Source organism: Rhinopithecus roxellana, chromosome 3 (genome assembly GCF_007565055.1).
Source record: "Rhinopithecus roxellana isolate Shanxi Qingling chromosome 3, ASM756505v1, whole genome shotgun sequence".
NCBI classification, from domain to species: Eukaryota; Metazoa; Chordata; class Mammalia; order Primates; family Cercopithecidae; genus Rhinopithecus; species Rhinopithecus roxellana.
The window spans coordinates 55,378,004-55,401,192 of record NC_044551.1 but is presented as its reverse complement, the minus strand read 5'-3'; the positions used below and the strand labels follow the sequence as shown (position 1 = coordinate 55,401,192).

The 23,189-nt window shown below is 37.6% G+C and overlaps 1 protein-coding gene across 2 annotated transcripts in view; it reads right to left on the bottom strand.

Annotated features, from left to right (window-relative positions):
* Window positions 1-23,189, bottom strand: part of KIF2A (kinesin family member 2A) — an 87,668-nt gene that overhangs the window by 4,424 nt on the left and 60,055 nt on the right. For both annotated transcript variants that reach the window (XM_010385167.2, XM_030926733.1), the window contains exons 10-19: window positions 22,760-22,850; window positions 22,563-22,626; window positions 21,255-21,346; window positions 20,489-20,631; window positions 19,910-20,114; window positions 18,470-18,580; window positions 17,348-17,415; window positions 10,363-10,513; window positions 6,181-6,282; window positions 2,725-2,860 (exon numbers count right to left, since the gene is read on the bottom strand). In XM_010385167.2, coding sequence (XP_010383469.1) covers window positions 2,725-2,860; window positions 6,181-6,282; window positions 10,363-10,513; window positions 17,348-17,415; window positions 18,470-18,580; window positions 19,910-20,114; window positions 20,489-20,631; window positions 21,255-21,346; window positions 22,563-22,626; window positions 22,760-22,850 — 1,163 coding nt within the window. The remainder of the gene's footprint in view (window positions 1-2,724; window positions 2,861-6,180; window positions 6,283-10,362; window positions 10,514-17,347; window positions 17,416-18,469; window positions 18,581-19,909; window positions 20,115-20,488; window positions 20,632-21,254; window positions 21,347-22,562; window positions 22,627-22,759; window positions 22,851-23,189) is intronic.

The following is a 23,189-nucleotide window of genomic DNA, read 5'->3' as shown; positions in this document are numbered from 1 at the left end:
TTCTGAAATTTTGAAATGAATTTAAGGACTTCTGGATTTGGTGCTCTCAAACTGTTACTGTTCTTTTTTTTTTCTGAGATGGAGTCTCGCTCTGTCACCCAGGCTGGAGTGCAGTGGCGAGATCCTGGCTCACTGCAACCTCCGCCACCCGGGTTCAAGCAATTCTTCTGCCTCAGCCTCCTGAGTAGCTGGGACGACAGGCGTGTACCACTATGCCTGGCTAATTTTTGTATTTTTAGTAGAGACGGGATTTCACCAGTTCACCAGGCTGGTCATGAACTCCTGACCTCAGGTGATCTACCTGCCTCGGCCTCCCAAAGTGCTGGGATTACAGGTGCCCAGCCCAAATTGTTCTTATGAATCTCAAATTTATCTCTGGATGGTTAAAAAAAAATTCTAAGGACTGAATACTGAATAATGTAATATATCTATATAGTAATTTCTTAAAAGTTATGGATATGCTTGATATACATGAAATTTGAGAAAAGGAAAGGAAATCAATTAAGTTGAATGCTACAAAGAAAAAATACCAGAGTGCATTATGATCTGTCTTCTGAATAAAATGGATACAGAAGCTGATTGTGAATTATTGCAGATTAGAAAAATGATCAAAACAATTTAAATAAAGGGTTAAATATGAACAATATGAGAAACAAATGAAAATTTTAGTTCAGCAGTCACTTCACTGCTGACCTTACAGAATATGATTTCAAATAACCAACTTCATAACCAGTCAGCAACATATATGTGTTGAACATCTCAAATCCAAAAATCTGGCTGGGCATGGTGGCTCACGCCTGTAATCTCAGCACTTTGAGAGGCTGAGGCGGGTGCATCACGTGAGGTCAGGGGTTCGAGACCAGTCTGGCCAACATGGTGAAACCCTGTCTCTACTAAAAATACAAAAATTAGCCGGGTACAGTGGCACGCGCCTGTAATCCCAGCTACTCAGGAGCCTGAGGCAGAAGAATGTTTGAACCCGAGAGGCGGAGGTCGCAGCGAGCTGAGATTACCACTGCTCTCCAGCCTGGGCGACAAAGCGAGACGCCACCTCAAAAAAAAAAAAAAAAAAAAAAAAAAAAAAAAGCCAGGCTCACGCCTGTAATCCCAGCACTTTGGGAGGCCAAGACAGGTGGATCACCTGAGGTGAGGAGTTCCAGACCAGCCTGGCCAACATGGTGAAACCCCATCTAGATAAAGAAGTTAGCTGGGTGTGGTGGCGCGTGCCTGTAATCCCAGCCACCCGGGAGGCTGAATTGCTTCAACGTGGGAGGTGGAGGTTGCAGTGAGCCGAGATTGTGCCATTTTACTCCAGCCTTGGGAGACGAGCAAAACTCCATCCCAAAAAAAAAAAAAAAAAAAAAAAAAAATCTGAAACCTAAAGTGTTCCAAAATCCCAAATTTTTGGTATAATGCAAATATTCAAAAATCTGAAATCCAAAACACTTTTATTTCCAAGCTTTTCACATAAGGTCTACTCAACCTGTATATACTTCAAAACATCATGTTGTACTTAATACATACATTTTTATCTGTCAACTCTTTAAATTTTTTGAGACAGGATCTCACTGTGTTGCCCAAACCAGAGTGCAGAGGCACGATCCTAGCTCACTGTAGTCTCAAACTCCTGGGATCAAGTGATCCTGCCACTTCAGCCTCCCAAGTAGCTGGGACTACAGGCAGGCACCACCATGCCTGGCTAATTTTTAAATTATTTTTTAGAGACAGGATCTCTATGTTGCCCAGGCTGGGATGCCAATTTAAATAAACAAATTAATTTGAAAGAAAAATAACCCTTCAACACAACCAATCAACTTCACAGAGGGCCTCCTTAAAAAAATAAGCCGCTTATTTACTTCCCCAAACTAGGAATTTCATTCTGGTATATGTTGGATTGCATGTATACACACATACAGATGCTCACTCACACATAAACAGCCAATGGTGTACAGATGCCTAAGAAATTAACAAATAAAGAAATGCATAGCTGAAGCTACACAGATAAGCTAACTAAAAAACCAAAAAGACACAGCTTAGTAGGTAAGGCACATGCTTCCCTTCATGAGTAAGGTACAGAGGGTAGTCATCTTTACACCTCCTTCGTTAAAAAAAAAAATGGCAGAGGCCAAGTGTGGTGGCTCATGCCTGTAATCCCAGCATTTTGGCAGGCCAAGGCAGGAGGACTGCTTGAGCCCAGGAGTTTGAGGCCAGCCTGGCCAACAAAGCAAGACCCCACCCTCTACAAAAAATTAGAAATTAGCTGGGTGTGGTGGCTTGCACCTGTAGTCCCAGCTACTCAGGAGACTGAGGTGGGAGGACTGCCTGAGCACAGAAGGTTGAGGGTACAGTAAGCCATGATCACGCCACTGTGCTCCAGCCTGGGCAACAGAATGAGACCCGAAAAAAAGCACAGAAAGAAGATAATTCTCATAAGCATCAGCCTACCAAACTAAAGATCTGAATAGGTACATAAAATTTATAAATTTGTTAAAAACACATTTTCTCTCTTTGACTGTCTTAAAATATGAAAGAAAACTTGAAATGTATACCATGACTTTTAGAAAAACCACAATGGTTAGTTGTCTTTATTACCTCTCGGAAAATAGGTGCTAAACAGTGCCCACAATTTTTACTTCGTATGTCCTCTTGCAATATGAAACCCTCTCACTAATATACAGACCAATACCAATCAGATTTCAAACATTAAAATGGAAAAAGAATTACCCCGCAGCTCAGTTAAAATGTCTATTTTTTGCTCAAGAATAGCTTCTAGTTGTGTGGCATATGAATCGACATCATAGTCTACTTCTTCAGTCATCTCTAAGAGAGCCTTTTCATCTTCTAACCACCGAATAGATTCCTACAAGGACAAAAATTCGATAATCCAATAAGCCTCTTTGTAAAACAGAAACCAAATTACAATTCTGTTAAATATAATCAAACATACTTAAGATAGTATTCTCTAAAATGTCAATAGACATAAAACATCTTTATTCACAGACAGTATAATTAAATACAGTTGACTCTGGAACAACATGAGTTTCAACTGTGTGGGTCCACTTATGTGGATTTTTTTTCAATGTAAGTTACACTGATTGTGCCTGCCTCTCCTGCCATCCCTTCCACTTCCTCCACTTTTGCCACCCCTGAGACACCAGGTCCAGCCCGCCTCTTCCTCCTCAGCCTACTCAATATGAAGATGATGAGGATGAAGACCTTTATGATAATTCTCCTTCCTTACGATTTTCTTAATACTATTTTCTCTAGCTTACTTTGTGGTAAGAATACCTTATATAACATACGTAACATATAAAATATGTACTCATAGACTTTTATGTTATTGGTAAGGCTTCTGGTCAATAGGCTATTAATAGTTTTTAGGGGAGCTCAAAAGATATATATATATTTCCAACTGTGCTGGGGGTCAGTGTCTTTAACCCCCTATGGTTTTCAAGGGTCAACTGTATGTCCTCAAAATCTAACACAAACACATGAAAGATGGGCTGAGCAAGATCATTTCACTTCTCTACTTTTACTCTGGATGGGAATTTGGGGGAGAGAATGCATCAAATACATCAATATTAAAGAGGAGAATAAGTCTCAATACCTCAACAGCTGTCCCTAAAACAGGGGAAGAATGTGCATAATAAAGCTACTGAGCACTTTGATGGGGGCTATGGTAGCCTAGAACCTGACAAATTAACATATCCAATTAGGGACTTACAGTGGTTGCGCCAAGAGGTAATAACAAATTCCAGCTGCGCATGGTGGCTCACGCCTGTAATCCCAGCACTTTAGGAGGCTGAGGCAGGTGGATCACTTTGAGGTCAGGAGTTCAAGATCAGCCTGGCCAACATGGTGAAACCCTGTCTCTTCTAAAAATACAAAAAATTAGCCAGGTAAAAATACAAAAAAATTACAGGCATGGATGGTACATGTCTGTAATCCCAGTTACCTGGGAGGCTGAGGCAGGAAAATAGCTTGAACCCAGGAGGCAGAGGTTACAGTGAGCCGAGATTGTGCAATTGCACTCTAGCCTGGGCAACAGAGTGAGACTGTCTCAAAACAAAAAAACAAAACAAGACCAGATCATTCTGAATTAAAGAGCTATTTGGACATAAAAGCTCTTATGGTGGATTTGCTTTTAGGATGCATACAATCTCAATTTTCTAAACATCAATTGACTTTTAGAAAACACAAATATACTCCAATTTTCCTTTTTTCTTTTTTTTCTTTGAGTTTCACTTTTATTGCTCAGGCTGGTGTGCAATGGCGCGATCTCGGCTCACTGCAACCTCCGCCTCCTGGGTTCAAGCAATTATCCTGCCTCAGCCTCCCGAGTAGCTGGGATTACAGGCATGTGCCACCATGCCTGGCTAATTCTGTATTTTTAGTAGAGACAGGGTTTCTGCATGTTGGTCAGGCTGGTCTCGAACTCGCAGCCTCAGGTGATCTGCCAGCCTTGGCCTCCCAAAGTGCTGGGATTACAGGCATGAGCCACCATGCCCGGTCATACACTCTAATTTTTCTTTCCTTTTCCTTCAGCTATACACTTAATTTTGGTTTAACAAAACTTTTTTTTTTTTTGCGAAATGGCAGATCATAATACAGAGGAATGATATAGAGAATTTTTTTTTTAATTATATGATATAGAGAATTGTAAAAAGAATACAGGGTTGAAAGTCAGAACACCCAATTTTACCAATAAACAGCTGTGAGACTTTATTTAAAAAATGGCAGAGTGGGAAATGATGGTCTTTACGTGATACCTTGTTCCAAAAGGGCACAGAGGACAATTTTCTTTTCTTTTTGTTTTTAAACAGAGATGGGGTTTTGCCATGTTGCCTAGGCTCGTCTCTAACTCCTGGGCTCAAGCAATCCACCCAACCTGGCCTCCCAAAGTGCTGGGATTACGGGTGTGTAATTTTCTTAAATTATTAGTGTCCGTTCTCTTCTTAAACACCTGGGCTTCTAAAGAGAGTCTCATAATAAGAGTTTGACTAAAACTCCAGAGTTTTTGTTTTTTTTTTTCTCACTCTTGCCCAGGCTGGAGTGCAGTGGTGTGATCTCAGCTCACTGCAACCTCTACCTCCCACGCTCAAGAAATCCTACCTCAGCCTCCCGAGTAGCTGGGACTACAGGCATGTTATACCATACCCAGCTAATTTTTGTATTTTTTGTAGAGACAGGGTTTCACCATGTTGCTGCCCAGGCTAGTCTTGAATTCCTGGGCTCAAGTGATCCACCCTCCTCGGCCTCCTACAGTGCTGGTATTACAGGCATGAGCCACTGCGCCTGGCCAAACTCTAATAGTTTCAATGAACATGTATCCTAATCTGACATAAAGTATTCTCTGTCATTTTTGAGCCCTTTTTACCAGGTTCTTGAATGGCCTACAGCTGAAGTTCCTTTGTTTAATGACAAAGATTTCTTCAACATCAAAGAAGGAATACAGGTCAATAAGGGAGACAGTTACTGGTTTTTTTTTTTTTCTCAAGAAGTGTTCATAGTATTACAGGAAGGTGGGGGCGGCAGTGTAAGGCAAGTCAATTGTACAATCTTCATAAAGATGTCCAAATGATATGCTCACTCCCTCAAATATCACCACGATAGGACATTTTCTTGTTTAAAAAAAGGGGAGTAGAGTATCACACAGTAAATACTTTTAACAGGGTGAATGCATAATGGGATGAATGCCTAAGGAGTTACTGCTACAGGTGGTGACATAACACCCTTCCCTCAACTTGCCACTGACAGCTTAGAGCAGTAACTCTCCATCTCCTGAAGTAGTCTACCTTTTCTGCAACAACTGATACTTCCTCAACTGCTCCAAACCCTTTAAAAGAGTTTTTCTTAACTGCTGTCAAATACATTGGCCTAATATTTAGAAGGAAGTACTGGTGGGCAGAAGTGACACTCTTCCCTAAAAATGGACAAACGACAAAAACCAGTAAGAGGGATGGGAGGTAAATAAAGCAGAACGTTTCACCATGGTGCAAAGAAATGTTATTTGTAGCCATCATTCATTGTATTAAAAATTTGCCATGTCATATGCCCTACAAATACACATATACATATAAACAAGTATTTTTGAAAGAATAGTGTGACATTTATGGAATTATGAAAAATTCTCAATTTATCTCAATAAATATTTTCATGGAAGGCCCTGTCTTATTTTACCTGGAACACTGCCCTGTGATCTTCTACAACTTGTTCTTCCATTTCTACCATTTGTGAGACAGCTTCGTGGAAAGTAAACAGTTGTGGAGAAACTTCTTCTTCCTTAAAATAAACATAGTTAAGAAACTATGATATAGTGTGTATTTTAAATGTTATAAAAGTAGATTTTTTTTTTTATGAAAATGTCATTTAGAAATTGAAGAGGCTTGAATGGTAAAGGCTAGCAAAATATATATAAAAGGCAAAGCCACAATTTCTTTCTTTGTGTAAAAATATGCAACTCTCAATAAGACAACTCAAACTTAGATGAGTAGGGAATATTTTTCACTTAGCCCAAGCTTTATTGCCGAACTACCCTGAAAGAGTACTCTTTTGGAACAGCCCAACTTTTCAAAAATACAGTTATTGTAGGCTGTAAATGTATGAAATATTTCCTCAGTATTGTTTACTTTTCACTAACAATTTAATTTACATGTTTATCTTAAGTTTCTTTTCTTAAAAGAGATATGAAGATAGTATCTTTAGATGATGTAAAGAAAATATCTTTCAGGACTATCAAATTAGTGTTGTAAAGGACTTAACTTTTTTTTTTTTGAGACGGCGTCTCGCTCTGTCACCCAGGCTGGAGTGCAGTGGCGCAATCTCAGCTCACTGCAAGCTCCGCCTCCCGGGTTCACGCCATTCTCCTGCCTCAGCCTCCTGTGTAGCTGGAACTACAGGCGCCTGCCACTGCACCCGGCTAATTTTTTGTATTTTTAGTAGAGACAGGGTTTCACCGTGTTAGCCAGGATGGTCTCGATCTCCTGACCTTGTGATCAGCCCATCTCGGCCTCCCAAAGTGCTGGGATTACAGGCGTGAGCCACCACGCCCGGCAGAGGACTTAACTCTTAACTAATATTAATTTCTTAAATATATTATAGAATATATTTACCAGTTTTTATAGAAATTTCTATGGACAATTCACAATTTTACTTCATCAACAACAAAAAACATATATAGTTGACTCTAAAACAATACATATTGGAACAGTACTCATCCACTTATATCTGGTTTTCAACCAACGCTGACTGAAAATACAGTATTTGAGAGATGTGAATCCTTTGTATTCAGAGGCCCAACTTTTCAGGTTTGCAAGTTCCATGGGGCCAACTGTGGGACTTGAGTATGCACAATTTGGGTATATTCAGGCAGTCCTGGAACCAATCCTCCATGTATAACTGGGGTACAACTATATGCGATATATTCATATTTTCGTCCTACAGCAAGTCAGAGCTTCTCTGATCCCAGGTCAGGTTCAGATGATAATTAAAACAAACAAACAAACAAAACAAACAAACAAAAAAAAAACTTTGGCTGGGCATGGTGGCTCACTCCTGTAATCCTAGCACTTTGGAAGGCTGAGGCAGGTGGATCACTTGAGGTCAGGAGTTCAAAACCAGCTTGACCATCATGGTGAAACCCCGTCTCTACAAAAAATATAAAAAATTAGCTGGGCATGGTGATGTGCGCCTGTAATCCCAGCTACTCGGGAGGCTGAGGCAGGAGAATCACTTGAACCCGGGAGGCAGAGGTTGCAGTGAGTTGAGATCGTGCCACCACACTCTAGTCTGGGCAACAGAGCAAGATTCCATCTCAAAAACAAAAAACAAAACAAAACAAAACAAAACAAAACAAAACAAAACAAAAAAACAACTTCTCCGATCTCTAGAGCATGTCTTAGATACTGTTCCATTTTAATCTACTTTGTTAAGACAATATAGCAATAATAATATGTACACACGCACCAATACTTAACTAAGGCTAATGCTGAGTCATTGCAAGATAATTCCCTGGGAGTGGCACAGGTGACAGAAATGCACGCTCTCTCAAACATGGAGGCTGTAAAAACTCATGATGTCATACTCCCCTGGATTAGTCTGGTCACCTAACTAACCTCTCCAAATTCAGGCTCTACAGAGGCCCAATAGATGCAAGAATAAAATGGAAAGATATGCTATAGGGAGTACTTATCTTGCTCTGGTATTCCACATCTTTGGGAGGTAACGTATTTAGATGCAGTGCAGGGTTTGCTTTAAAGAGTCTAAAAGCAACTACAGTCTCTCTTAAAAATTCTGGACACAAATGATGGACTAAGGCCAGGATCTCATTTTTAGTTTCTAGGTTCAAAGTTTAAAACTCTTACTTTGAACCAGGTTTTCCCAGTCTTGGAACTACTGACATTGTGTGGGGATAAGGTGAGGGGGACACTCGTGTGCACTGTATCATGTTCAACAGCATTCCTGGCTCTACCCACTACATGCTAGTGGCATCACCTCAGCTGTGACAACCAAAATGTCCATACGTTTCGCTTTGGGGGCCAAACTGCTCCTAGTTAAGAACCACTGCTTTAAGCCCTGCTTTAGTAATCGTGATTTGGAACATGGTAACAAAAAGTAGTGCATGTATTTGTTACTCTAGAATATTTTGGGCTAAGTATCTGCTACAACGTATTAGAACTAACTAATGTTGTTTTCAAAGAACACTGTATTGCAGGTAGCAATCAGTTTAATTGGTACAAGGTTTGGCATTGGAATAAGAAAGATCTAAATTTCAATCCTGGCTTCTGTACTTACTACTAGTAAAATCTTGGTCAAATTATTGAAACCTTAGAATATCAGTTATAAAGTAGGGATAATTATAGTACCTACTACACTGAGTTGTGATAATGAGATCAGATAATAAAATGCTTAGCAATGTATATCATGTAGTAAAAGCAACTAATCAATGCTAACTTTTAACCTGATGAGAAAATGCCATAAGACTTAGTGGGAATAGAATGACACAAAACTATACAGAATATGCATTTTAAAAACACACCTTTACATCTCACACACAGAAAAGAACCCTCTCAATACATTAAAAGCAATTATGTGAAAGTGTATTATATATATCTTTTTATTTCTTTATCTCTTTCTATCCTTATACGATGGGCATGTATTGTTTTTTGTAATTGGGAAATTACAAAAAAAAATTTAAATTACAAAATATCATTAAAAATTTTAATCGTATAGAAAAGCAACCAGATTTGACAAATGTTAGTATTTTGCTGTTTGATTTTAATATAGTGCATGCATCCTTTCAATGTAGATGCATATGTCTACAGTTCTTTTGTTTTTAGGCTTTTTTCAATTTTTTTTGAGATGGAGTCTCACTCTTGACGCCCAGACTGGAGTGCAGTGGTGGGATCTCAGCTCACTGCAGCCTCCGTCTCCCAGTTTCAAGCGATTCTCATCCTTCAACCTCCTGAGTAGCTGGGACTACTACAGGCATGCGCCACCACACTTGGCTAATTTTTTTATTGTTAGCTAATTTTTGTATTGTTAGTAGAGACAGGTTTTACCATGTTGGCCAGGCTGGTCTTGAACTCCTGACCTTAAGTGATCTGCCCACCTCAGCCTCCCAAAGTGCTAGGACTACAGGTGTGAGACGCCGTGCCCAGCCTGTTTTCGAGCTTTTTAATAAGATATTTATTATATGTATAATTTTTAACGTTGTTTTTCCCTGTATTACTTTAATTTTTTCCCAAATTATAATACCAGACAACAATCTGAGGGAAAAAAATGAATAGATTGGGGGTTGGATACTTCCTTAAAGGGCCAGATAATACATGTTGGGTTTATGAGCCACACAGTCTGTTACTGCTGTTATGGTAAGAAAGCAGCCAGACAACCCTAAAGAGAATGTTCCAGTAAAACTTTATTTGTAAAAACAGATGGCTGGCCCACAGGGTGTAGTTTGCTGACCCCGACTTATTTATTCATTTATTTTAAGAGACAAGGTCTCACTCTGTCACCTAGGCTAGAGTGCAGTGATGCTACAACAGCCCACTGCAGCCCAGAATTCCTGTACTTAAGCAATCCTCCTGCCTCAGCCTGCCTAGTAGCTAGACCTACAGGTGGATACTACCACACCTGGATAATTTTTAAATTTTTTATAGCAAAAGGTCTCATGAAATTGTCTAGGCTGGTCTTGCACTCCTGGCCTAAAGCAGTCCTCCCACTCAGCCTCCCAAATTAGTGGGATTACAGGCTTGAGCAACCACACCCACAGCCTGACCCCCCAAATGATAGTTTTCAGTTAAGTTCTGCTACTGATGAAATGAACTAAGATTATATCACTTACAACTATAGTAAGTCACTCACATTTTGTTCACAAAGAAGTTTTAGATCATCTCTCTGAGGGGAACTCCCCACACCCCATTGTGTCTCTAAGTCATCAATCTGGTTTGGTGGATGGTGCATTATTGGACGAACATCACCAGCAGCAGTTGGATCTACAGTCAATTCTTTGACCCTATAAATATATAAGAGGTATCTAAAGTTAAAAACACTCATGCAGAGGAACAAGAAAATACCAACCTATTCAATATACAAGCAATTCAGTTAACATACTAAGATTGATGATGTCACCTTTATAGGTAAAATTTATCTGAAATCTATAGAAACACATAAATGGTTGTTTAATTTTAGGAAATCTACTTAGATAACTTTATATAATGCATATTATATTAATTATATCAAATATAATTACTGTGCAAACTAAATGAGAATTAACAAAGTATGTAGATTCAGTATTCAAAGAAAAAAAGTTGCAATTAAAAAATTTTTTTTTATTTTTCAATTTTTTTTACTACTGGTTCATCAAAGTGGATGTTATTGCAATTAAATTATATGAACAGAAAAATGTAAACAATAACAGACCAATAACTGGATCACTGCTGAAACAAAACAAAAAAAAACCCTGCGGATTTCTGGTAGTTATCATGCTCAATTAAAATAGCTACATGTAAAATAATTTTATTTATAATGTATAAAGATTATAAGATTTTAAGTTTTATCATTTGAAAAGAGTGTACTCATTATATTTAAACTTACACATTTGGGAGAGGGTAAGCTTTCTTTACTTTAAAAAAAAAAACACTTTTTTTTTTTCACCACAGTGGCCAGGTTGGTCTAGAATTCTTAACCTCAGGTGATCCACCAGCCTCTGCCTCTCAAAGTGCTGGGAGTACAGGTGTAACCCACCACGCCCAGCCAAAAGAGGGTAAACTTTCTATGTCAAGAGGCTCCTTGCAGACAAGGAAACTCATAAGATCGTACAGCATAAAGGCAATCTCTTCATTTTAAGCAAGATAATTTATCTTTTAACAATTTATCTTTTAATGGTTAAGTATGCAAAAGTGACATCATCCTTAAAAATATGAGGGGGAAATAGGAAGCCTGAATTCTAAATCAACATTTTAAAGCAAACAAATTAATAAAAGACATAAGAATGCAGATCATGCAGTACAACCACCACCTGCCAAATGAAATGAAAATGAAAACTAAAATGGCTCAGGACAAACATAGCAAATGAAATGTTTATACAAAGCACAATTCAAAAGAAACTATAAAAATGAACATCTTATGTATAGAATGAAGTAGACCTGGTAACTGAAGGAGAAAAGTCGTCATATTCATAAGAAGGAGAGAGATCAGGGCGACTGCCACTACCCTGTGAGAAGGGAATGTCTGATGGACTAATTCCAAACTCCTTTACTCTGCAGCACCAAAACAGCAACAAATTAAAAGAAAATGCTCTTGAAAGACAGCAATGCACATTGCACATTTCATTCACTTTTGTTTAGAAAAGGATATTGATATTATTGTGACAATGTATTTAGAATATTATTTTACAAATAACAAATTTTAAGAGGTTTTTGAACATCTTTGTTCTATCGATCCCCTGCTCTGTAGTCCTAGGTCTTTCCTTTCTGGTGTATTTTCCTCTTTTCTCATAATCCTTCCTAGAAGTTTAACTAAATCACTTAAATCTGAAATGCCCCTCTAACTACATGACCACTCAATCTAATTTCTTCATGTAGTCAGTACCACGACTATTTGTTTATTAGCATTCATGACTCTTCAACGTTTTTGCCATCTTTTTCAAACTGGACACAAGGGAATTAAGTACTAATGCCTTAAGGCATCCATTGTTTGTAATGAATTAACTTCTTTCCTACGCATCCAGAATGGTATTAGCTGTGAAATGTCCTTAGTATAACTGAGAAAATATTCACTCTATTTTCAGTGGTTGGTGATTCAGATGAACAACTCTGGTTGAGAACAGCCTTTAGCAATGAAATTTAAATTGCTTTTGTTAACATCTTCAATAGTTACATTTAACCAAATTATGATTTTTCTCACCCCATCTATGTAATTCCTTATGTCTCCTTTGGGCCAACCCTATTTCATATCAATATAAAATATTTAAGTACCTCCTACATGTCAGGTATTAGGATTGGTAATTTTTAGGCATTATATTATTTAGTCCTTCAACCATCTTTGATTTTATAGATGAGAAAAATGACTCAGAAATAAAGTATCTTCTCTAAGGTCACTCACTGAGAATGTGGCATAACTAAGGTTAAAACCTAGCCCTGAGTACAAAGCCTATGTTATTTAAACACTTCAAAATAATAACCATATTCTCTGATTTTCTTGTCATTTCTCTTAGGTTGAACCAAATGAAATTCCCGTCTTTATAGGTCAAAAACAAGTATCAATATCTTCATATAAATCAAACTAACATATTTCCTCTACTAACAGTCTTTCTTTGACCTATTGGTAATATCTACTGTCAAAGGTTCAATATTGGATTCATCTGCCCTTTATCCTTGAAAGTTTATTTACCACACATGCTGAAAAATGTAAATATCTTTTTTTTTTTTTTTTTTTGAGATAAGGTCTCACCGTGTCACCCAGGCTGTGCTGCAGTGGCTCAATCATGGCTCACTGCAGCCTTGACTCAAGTAATCCTCCCATCTCAGCTGGGACTACCAGTGGCGTGCCACCACCCCCAGCTAATTTTTTATTTTTTTTTGTAGAGATGTGGTCTTGTTAGGTTGCTCAGGCTGGTCTCAAACTCCTGGACTCAAGTGATCCTCCTGCCTTGGCCTCCCAAAGTACTAAGATTACAAGCATGAGCTACGGCATCTGGCCTGAAAAATCTAAATTTCTAATGTGAACAACTATTTTCACTCCCACCCCATTTCTTATCTAAATCTTTTAATTTAGACACCCTATTTGCTTCATCCACACATTTTTTCCTCTATCCAAAGCTCTCTTGCCCAAGCCAAACTATACTACGTACAAGAATCATATTCTTCAATGTTACTAAAAACTCCTAATCACTCTAATCACTCTAACCTCTTCCATCACGCAAAGATTAAGTATCTCTGCTTCAGGATAGAGGCCACTGTCTGTTTCTCACACATCCTATAATTTTTTTTCCCTTGGTACAACCATTCCTTCCACTCTGAAAGTTTTCCCCTGTACTTCCCTGTAAATTATCTCTAATTGTCTCGCTGGGTGCAGTGGCTTATGCTGTAATCCCAGCACTTTCAGAGGCTGAGGTGGGCAGATCACTTACGGTCAGGAGTTCGAGACCAGCCTGGCCAACATGGTGAAACTCCATCTCTACTCAAAAATACAAAAAAATTAGCTGGGCGTGGTGATGGGCACCTGTAATCCCAGCTACTTGGGAGGCTGAGGCAGGAGAATCGCTTGAACCCAGGAGTCAGAGGCTGCAGTGAGCTGAGATTGTGCCACAGTACTCCAGCCTGGGTGACACAGCAAGACTCCATCTTAAATAAATAAATAAAGTATCTCTAACTGTCATCTAATGAACTGGACTTGTCCACTTAATCACTTAGCAGCAATGTGTACTGTTACAAACTATCCCACAATTCCCACATAAAATTTTCAAAGTATATGATTCTAATATAAGGATATGAAAAAACATTGCTTTCACATCTGTCTAACTGAATTTTTAAGACAGAACTGCTCACTAAAGTAGCAACAGGAATAACTATTCCTATTAATATATTTCAGGTACTGTGCTAAACATTTTACACAGATCACTTCTTTTACTCCTCAAAAACAATCCTTTAAGATGGACACGGTCATTAACTGTCCATTCTAAAGATGAGGAAATAAGGGCAGAGAGAGGTTAAGTAACTTTCCCAAGGCTTTAGTACCATTAAGTAGAAAGGAAGTTATTAAACCTATTTTATCCTGAGAAATAACACTTCAATCACTAAGCTATGTCTTAAATACAAAAAAAGTTTAAACAGTTAAGAGAGAAATAGCTTCCTAAAAATACAAAAATTTTAATGTAACGCCACCTACCCATCACCTCAAAGTATTGGCCTAAATAAAATAAGGCAGATTTAGTATAAAGGAGGAATTAATTATTTTGGGCTGTAAAAAAAAAAATTGACTCTTAAGGTCATAAAACATTGGTATGAGTATCAAGGAAGGCTGAAAATCTTTATTCCTAGAGATTTGGAAATAAAATTGAAAAAATTATGTGTCTGATATGGTTAGGCCCTGTGTCCCCACTCAAATCTCATCTTGAATTATTATTTCCATAATCTCCAAGTGTCAAGGGAGAGACCAGGTGAAGGTAATTGAATCATGGGGGCAACTTCCTCCATGCTGTTCTCGTGATAGTGAGTTCTCGTAAGATCTAATGGTTTTATAGGAGGCTCTTCCCAAGTTTGCTTGGCGCTTCTCCTTCCTGCTACCTTGTGAAGGTGCCTTGCTTCCCGTTCCCCTTCCACCATGACTGTAAGTTTCCTGAGGCCTCTGCGGCCATGCTGAACTGTGAGTCAAATAAACCTTCGTAAATTCCCCAGTCTCAGGTATTCCTTTGTAGCAGTGTGAGAACGGATTAATACAGTGTCCCAAATGGTTAGTCATGTTGCAAGTGAGTTACATGATATAACAGTAGGTTAAAACATTTTACTTTGACCTAAGTGAACTAGAGGAACAGCTAGATAGAGCATTTTCACAATATTAGGGAGGAATCTTTTGTTGTCTCAAATCTTAAGAAATAGAGGGGTTTTGTTTGTTTTAATTCTATAACATGGCAAGAATCTACTACACTAGGCTGTTCCTCATCTTTCTCAAGAATTATTCTGAAATAAACATTTTAAATTAATGATAAAAATCCCACTATCAAAAATGTTAATTACAAAGATCAATTAAAACTAACATAATAAGGATCTGTAGCTAGGAGCTCATAATTCAAACTTTAAAAGGGATTAAATTTAGAAAATACAATAGTTCATACTTAGAAATGTAGTTCTATTACTTTTTTTTTTTTTTTTTTTTAAGATAAGGTCTTGCTCTGTTGCCCAGGCTAGAGTACAGTGGTGCGATCACAACTCACTGTAGATTCAACATTGCAGGTTCAAGCAATCCTCTCACCTCAGCCCCCCGAAGTGCCTGGGACTACAGATGCACGCCACCACACCAGGCTAATTTGCGTATTTTTTATAGAGATGGGGTTTTGCTATGTTGCCCAGGCTGGTCTCGAATTTCTGGGCTCAAGCAATCCACCCGCCTGGGCCACCAAAAGCACTGGGATTAAAGGTGTAAGCCACCGCGCCTGGCCCTATTACATTTTTAAAGAAGTGATTATATTTTAATACCTTTTTACAAAAGCTCAATAGGTTTATACTGTCCAACAGTGTTTACTACCATTAAAAAAATCTCTTTAGAAACAAGATGCAAAAAAACCTGGGGGGTTATAATACCATTTGTGTAATGTTCAAATACAGCTACCTATGTTACCGAGAGATAACATTCATAGGTAGTAAAATTATTTTTATAAAGAGGAAAAAAAAAACAAGTAAAGTATTCCACAGAAGTTAATACATGGGTTACATCGGGGTAGACATAAATGAATAAGGCATGTTATTCAGGATTTGTGAACAGGAAGGAGCACATGGGGAACCTTTTGGGGGGCCAATAATGCTCTATTTCCCAAACCAGTGACAGGAGTTTTCACTTTATAAATATCCATTATCCATTTAATTATTCACTTATACTTTAGGTACTTTTCTATATGCATAAGTATTTTACATTTTAATAAAAAATTAAAAAATAACATTTCCATAGTGATTAAAACAAAGAAATAGGACAGATATTTCTGTCCAGCAAAATTAAGAGAACTGCTATACTAGAAATGGATTACAAAGAGGAATTTTGTCTCTAGGTTAAAATCACAAATTTAACATTTGAGAAGAGAAAGTTAACACTAAACAGTCATTCAAAATAAGATCAGTGGTAAATAAAGTCACTCAAGAGCAGTGGAGAAAAAAATCTATGGATCAAATATAAATATGCCCGTTATAATTCAAAGTTCCAAAGGCATTTCATGACTATATAGAATAAACTGCTTTAGTAGTCTATAATGCATTCTGTCCTTCTATCTGTAATAACCCAGTTATAATGTTTATAATGTTTATAAGACTATTAATATGAATAACAAAAATGTAACCTATACAGAACACCAGAAAGGGCCAGGCGGGGTGGCTCACGCCTATAATCCTAGCACTTTGGGTGGCCGAGGTGGGTGGATCACCTGAGGTCAGGAGTTCAAGACCAGCCTAGCCAACATAGTGAAACCCCGCCTCTACTAAAAATACAAAAATTAGCCGGGTATGGTGACACATGCCTGTGGTCCCAGATACCCAGGGGACTGAGGCAGGAAAATCGCTTGAACCCAGGAAGTGGAGGTTGCAGTGAGCTGAGATCACACCACTGCACTCCAGCCTGAGTGACAGAACGAGACTCTGTCTCAAAAAATAAATTAAAAAAAAAAAAAAAAAAAAAGAACACCAGAAAGAACTGTGCTATCACTTCTTCCTCAAATCCTAGATTCCCCATATATAGCATTTAATATTATCAGGAATAATCTGGACCATATACCAAAACAATTCAAGAAATACAAACTGGTCCCTGACATTGATTTACTTCAGTCTTAATGTAATAAGAAGAATTTGCATGATTTAAATGCAGTAAAATATTAGGAAATAAAACAGTGAAATGGAAACCTTGTTCTAGGATAAAAAGACCAATTTTACTAAAGTGATTAATCCCTTCTCAAATTACCCATTTCCACTTATTTTTAGAATTTGACATAATGATTCTACATATCATCTTAAGGAATAATATGCAAAACATTTTTTTTTGAGAATTGAAAGAACAATGTAGTAAGATTTACTCTATCAGATATTAAATTATACTGCATACTGCTCTACTCCCCTCAAATTTCAAAATGGAGAACTATCTCTCATACCTATTTGCATATCTTAACGTATTAAGAGTATTTTCACAGGATGCCATTCCTGGAGAGATTGTGGCAATCTACAGGAAAAAAAAATGCAGAGGTAAAGAAAATGTCATAAATGATCAAGACAATAATACTGACATACAGCTCATTTAGGTCTAATCTTACCATGATTATTTAAAAATAAAGACTTATTAATGCTATCTCAACTCCAAGATTATATTATTGTATCTATAATCAGATAAAGTCTAGTTAAATACAAACTCTGAAGGCACCAGAAAACAATCAAAATCCAGCAGAAATGGAGGAGGTTAACACCTGGAAGGAATAGTACTGACTGATCCCCACTCCACCCGACTTTTTTTTTTTAAACAGCTTTTTGACAGAGGACAAGCTCTGCTGCTGTCACACAGGGCAACTAAAACTTAACTGAAAACTTGCAGTCTCTCTGGTTAAGAAATTAAAGGATATAGTTTGGGAGTGCAGTTCATAGCAGCTGGAAAAGTAAACTTTGTCCCAGAAGGGAAAGTGCTACAGAGAGTGTGGTACTCTCCCTTCTGGGACAAACTTTTATATATAAACTGCCCAAATCCCTAGCTGATTCCTGACCTAGACATACACAAGGCAAACTATAGGCAACACAGCTAAATCTGAAAGGACTAAACAAAGCTTTCAATTACAGTTGTTGCCCAGGGGAGATAAGAGTTTGGAGTAAGTTTAGTTAAATTTCTGCTAAACAAAAAAACCAATAACCTTCAGAAGAACATAACAGAATCCAGTCTCTACGTTCATTCATAACACACATGATATAACCCCAAATTACCAGACATATGACCATAAAGAAAAGTGTGACCTACACTCAAAATGAAAGAGAGAGAGAGAAAGAGAAAGAGAAAAAGAAAAAGGAAAAAAATCAAGAAAGACCAGCCTTCAAGAACACCTAGATGCTGAAATTATATAACTGCAATATAATCCTCTCTATCAGAGTGGGAGGGACCACATCTTAAATATCACCATATCACTCATAATAGAAGGTTTCAAATGATTGTCACTAATACATTTTCCATAAATATTGTGTAGTTACTCCTTCAGGAATAAAATAAAACAAACAAAAAATAAACATAAACTTACCATGCAGGTACGTGAGTTTTCACCTATGAAAGAATCTCTTAACACCTGAGTGAGTTTACTTGCACGGAAAGGAGTATGAGGTTTATTTCTACCTAAGGCTCTGATGCACTCCTGAAAATTAAGAAAACAAGTCTCACAGATTAGTCTTTCTTATAAAGGGTAATCTTAATTAACATGTTAAAAGGTCTCTTACTACAACTTCCAACATTTAAGGTCTGATCAGCTGTGAAAATTCTACTAACAGTTTTATTTTTTTTTTTTTTGAGACAAAGTCTCACTCTGTCACGCAGGCTGGAGTGTGGTGGCACAATCTTGGCTCACTACAACCTTTGCCTCTGGCCTTCAGGCAATTCTCCTACCCCAGCCTCCCAAGTAGCTGGGATTACAGGTGCCTGCCACCACACCTAGCTAAGTTTTGTATTTTCAGTAGAGATGGGGTTTCACCATGTTGGCCAGGCTGGTATCGAACTCCTAACCTCAGAGGATCCACCCACCTCAGTCTCCCAAAGTCCTGGGATTACAAGTGTGAGACACCGTGCCTGGCCAACAGTTTTAAAGCATAGTGTAGGTGTTTCCATAAATGCTAATTCAAGAAAATAAAAAATGACAACAAAAAAACCTACTTTATTCTTCCAAGAGATATTTCTGGAAACTATGACTAGTGTTTGAAAGTGACAGGCAGTAGGATAACTGTAAAAAGTTAATTTCTTAACATCGCACTCCAAAAGAAAAAAACACAGTCTTATTACAGCCTTCCCAGCTTTGCTTTTCTACTCAAAGAAAAGATGTAATAACCTGGCCTAACATTTTGAAAGCCATTCCACGTTTTTCTGAGAAACTATTTCTTAGCTCAATTCAGTGGTTCATTGCCCTCCTCCCAGAAAACATGGCTAATTAAGACCCTCTGGGCTGGGCACAGTGGCTCATGCCTGTAATTCGAGCACTTTGGAAGGTAGATCACGACGTCAGAAGTTCAAGACCAGCCTAGCCAACATGGTGACACCCCTATCTACTAAAAACACAAATATTAGCTGGGCATGATGGTACGTGCCTGTAATCCCAGCTGCTGGGGAGGCTGAAGTAGGAGAATGGCTTGAACCCAGGAGGTGGAGGTTGCAGTGAGCTGAGATTGCGCCACTGTACTCCAGTCTGGGTGACAGAGCAAGACTTAGTCTCAAGAAAAATAAAGACCCTCTGGAGTCTACCTATGTAGCCCCAGAACTGACCTACTAACTCACATATCCTTTATCCCATCTAAAAAGAATAAAGAATGTGTGCAAGGAAAAATTCTGGGTATAATAAAATCACACTATAAATTATAAGCATCTGAATTTCAAAAACCTCTTATTAGGTAAAACGAGTACTATTATTTTGCAACTGAGTAAGGAAAATTAAAGTTAAAAGCAAAAGACCTTTCATGATAAAATATATTTTATTTACCTTGAGTGCTAAAAGGCTTTTATTAATTTCAGCACCTTCAAGTCTAGTTTGCCTGTCCGCACTGGAAGTATCAGCTCCTCTTTCATTTCCAGCCAAATCAATGAGAGAAAATTTGCCATGTAGTTTTCCTTTCCTTCTAAGAATAATCTGAAACACTGCATGGCTCCGAGATGAATGTGCATTTGCAGATGTTTGACCGGATGTTCTGCAATGTGATTAGGGACATCTTGATACATAAAAATTTCAATTAACATATTCAAACCACATTATTTTCATTAAAAACAGCAGCAGCAACAAACACTGCTTTAGCTAGTTTTCATCTTTTAAATACAGATAAGACACTGAGTTGTAACACTTAAATAGAACCAGATTCATACAATTCAATCTGGCATATTTCTAATATATTTGTAATATAGTATCAATATAATAATTGTCACTCACATTTACATGTAACACAAGTTTTTATGAACAATGATTTTTACTTCCAAGATGTACTGACAGATAACATCCTCGTTTTGTTATGCTATACCCAAAGTTTCTAAAACTGAAGTTTCCTTTCTTAATCAAAATGAAATTTACCTGCAACTGTTGCCTATGTCAATGAGTTTCAGTACATCTTCAACACATTTGACCTCCCGTTCCTGTAATCCCACCACTTGAACCTGCTGTTTTCCATCTTCTAGAACTCTTAATTTTGTTTTCCTATTTAGCAAGTCAAACACCTATGAAAAACCATATTCAAATTAGAAAACTAGCTTTAAAGTAAAGAAGAGGCTAGGCGCAGTGGCTCACGCCTATAATCCCAGCATTTTGGGAGGCTGAGGCAGGAGGATGGCTTGAGCTCAGGAGTTCAAAACCAGCCTGGGCAACATAGTGAGACGCTGTCTCTGCTAAAAACAAAAAAAATTAGCTGGGCATAGTGGTGCATGCCTATAGTCGCAGCTACTAGGAAAGCTGAGGCAGGAAGCTCACGAGATTGAAGTGAGCTGTGATCATGCCACTGCACTCCAGCATGGGTGACAGAGCGAGATCCTGTGGCAATTAAAATATCGGTTCTAAAAAAATAAGTCACACAGAGTTTAAGAATTATTTCAGAGATTAAAATAATAATTAGAATAAGAATTCTCAACATTGAAGTTGAAAAGTTTCAAAGGACATTTAAAAAAAAAAAACTCATAACATAAATTCTAACATAAAAGTTCTAAATACACATAAATTATAGTGGTAAAGGCTGCACAACAATGTGAATATATTTAATGCCATTGAACTTAAAAATGGTTAAAATGGCAAATGTTATGTTATATATATATTTAAAAAAATTAAAATTAAAAAAGTTCCCACTTACCTTTCCACTATAAATTTCAAAGAAGGTTGCATATACTTGAAGTTCTAGCTTCTTATAGTTTGGCTTCTTTAGCATTAAAAAGACATCTCGAGCTGTCAAGAATTTCATATACAGAAAATTGAGATGCAATAAATATTTTTAAAAAGCAACTCAAATTGTCTATTTCTAGAGAAATCAGTTAATCTTTACCTAGGATAATAGTATCAATAATAAAAATGAGAGGCCGGGCGCGGTGGCTCAAGCCTGTAATCCCAGCACTTTGGGAGGCCGAGACGGGCGGATCACGAGGTCAGGAGATCGAGACCATCCTGGCTAACACGGTGAAACCCCGTCTCTACTAAAAAATGCAAAAAAACTAGCCGGGCGAGGTGGTGGGCGCCTGTAGTCCCAGCTACTCGGGAGGCTGAGGCAGGAGAATGGCGTAAACCCGGGAGGCAGAGCTTGCAGTGAGCTGAGATCCGGCCACTGCACTCCAGCCTGGGCGACAGAGCGAGACTCCGTCTCAAAAAAAAAAAAAAAAAAAAGAGAAATAAAGTGAATATTAATTTTACAAAAAATAGTATTAATAGAAGCTATTCTCTTTCGTATTCCGTAAAAGGGTGCTACTTTTATTTATATATATTAATATTTATATTTATAAATAGCATAAAATTACAGGTGGTCATAATGAGGTTATTCTCATACCATAGCTAGCTTTTTACAGTTCAGAAATTCAACTGAGACTAATCTCCAACAATGTGCTAGAATACGCTGCTGACAACTATCATCAAGATTTCTGCCCCCTCAATCTTACAGTTCTTTTTTTTTTTTTTGAGATGGGGTCTTGCTCTGTTGCCCAGGCTGGAATGCAGTGGTGTGGTCTTGGCTCACTGCAACCTCTGCTTCCTGGGTTCAAATGATTCTTCTGCCTCAGCCTCCCAAGTAGCTGGGATTACAGGCGCCCGCCACCACACCTGGCTAAGTTTTTTTTTCGTATTTTTAGTAGAGATGGGGTTTCACCATGTTGGCCAGGCTGGTCTCAAACTCCTGACCTCAAGTGATCCACCCACCTTGCCCTCCCAAAGTGCAGGGATTATAGGCATGAACCACCACGCCCAGCCTACAGTTCTTTTCTTAAAAAAAAAAAAAAAATCTTGTGAATATATAATCATACAGTTCTTTTCAAGCAATCTAATAGCCTATAATTGACATAATACACAGTCAATATAGCATTATAGTTGCTGAACAATATTTTAAAGCCTTATTTCAAAGTTACCTGAATAATACCTAAGAAGAATATTCCAAATTATATGGAAAAAGGACAGTTACCTGCTAATGCATAAATTCCTTTAGAACAATCTTGGTTCTTTCCTGAAAAGTCACCACCCATAGTCTATATTTTAAAAAGAAAATAAAGAACAGACATTACTCAGGAATAACTCTTAAGAATTTAGGTCTCGGAATTAAGCTACAAGGAAAAGAAACTGTAGCTTCATACCAGAATGTAACTTTAATAAATTACTTACATGAGTTTTTCCACTTCCAGTCTGCCCATAAGCAAAGCATGTAGCCATTCCTCTTTCAAATATAGTTTCCACCAGTGGTCTAGCAGTAAACCTTAAAAATAAAATGCATCAGTCAGAATGTGTCACCAATATTTTGATGAATAAAACTAATGCTGAGTAATACAAAGTATTTTATTAATAAACAAAACTTAACAGCAAGATTCTAAACAAATATTTGTTAAAAATCTTAAATAACAATATCGAAGAATTGATTTAAGAATTTTAAATATCATACGCTAAAATTACTTAAAGCTACTTAAAGCCTAATTTCAAGCAATATTTCCATAATAAACAATGGTCACAATAAGGCATATACAATAAAAACAAAAAGTATTATAATTTCAACAAAAACAGAATAAACAAGAGTGGTAATCTCAATTTTAAAAAGTTA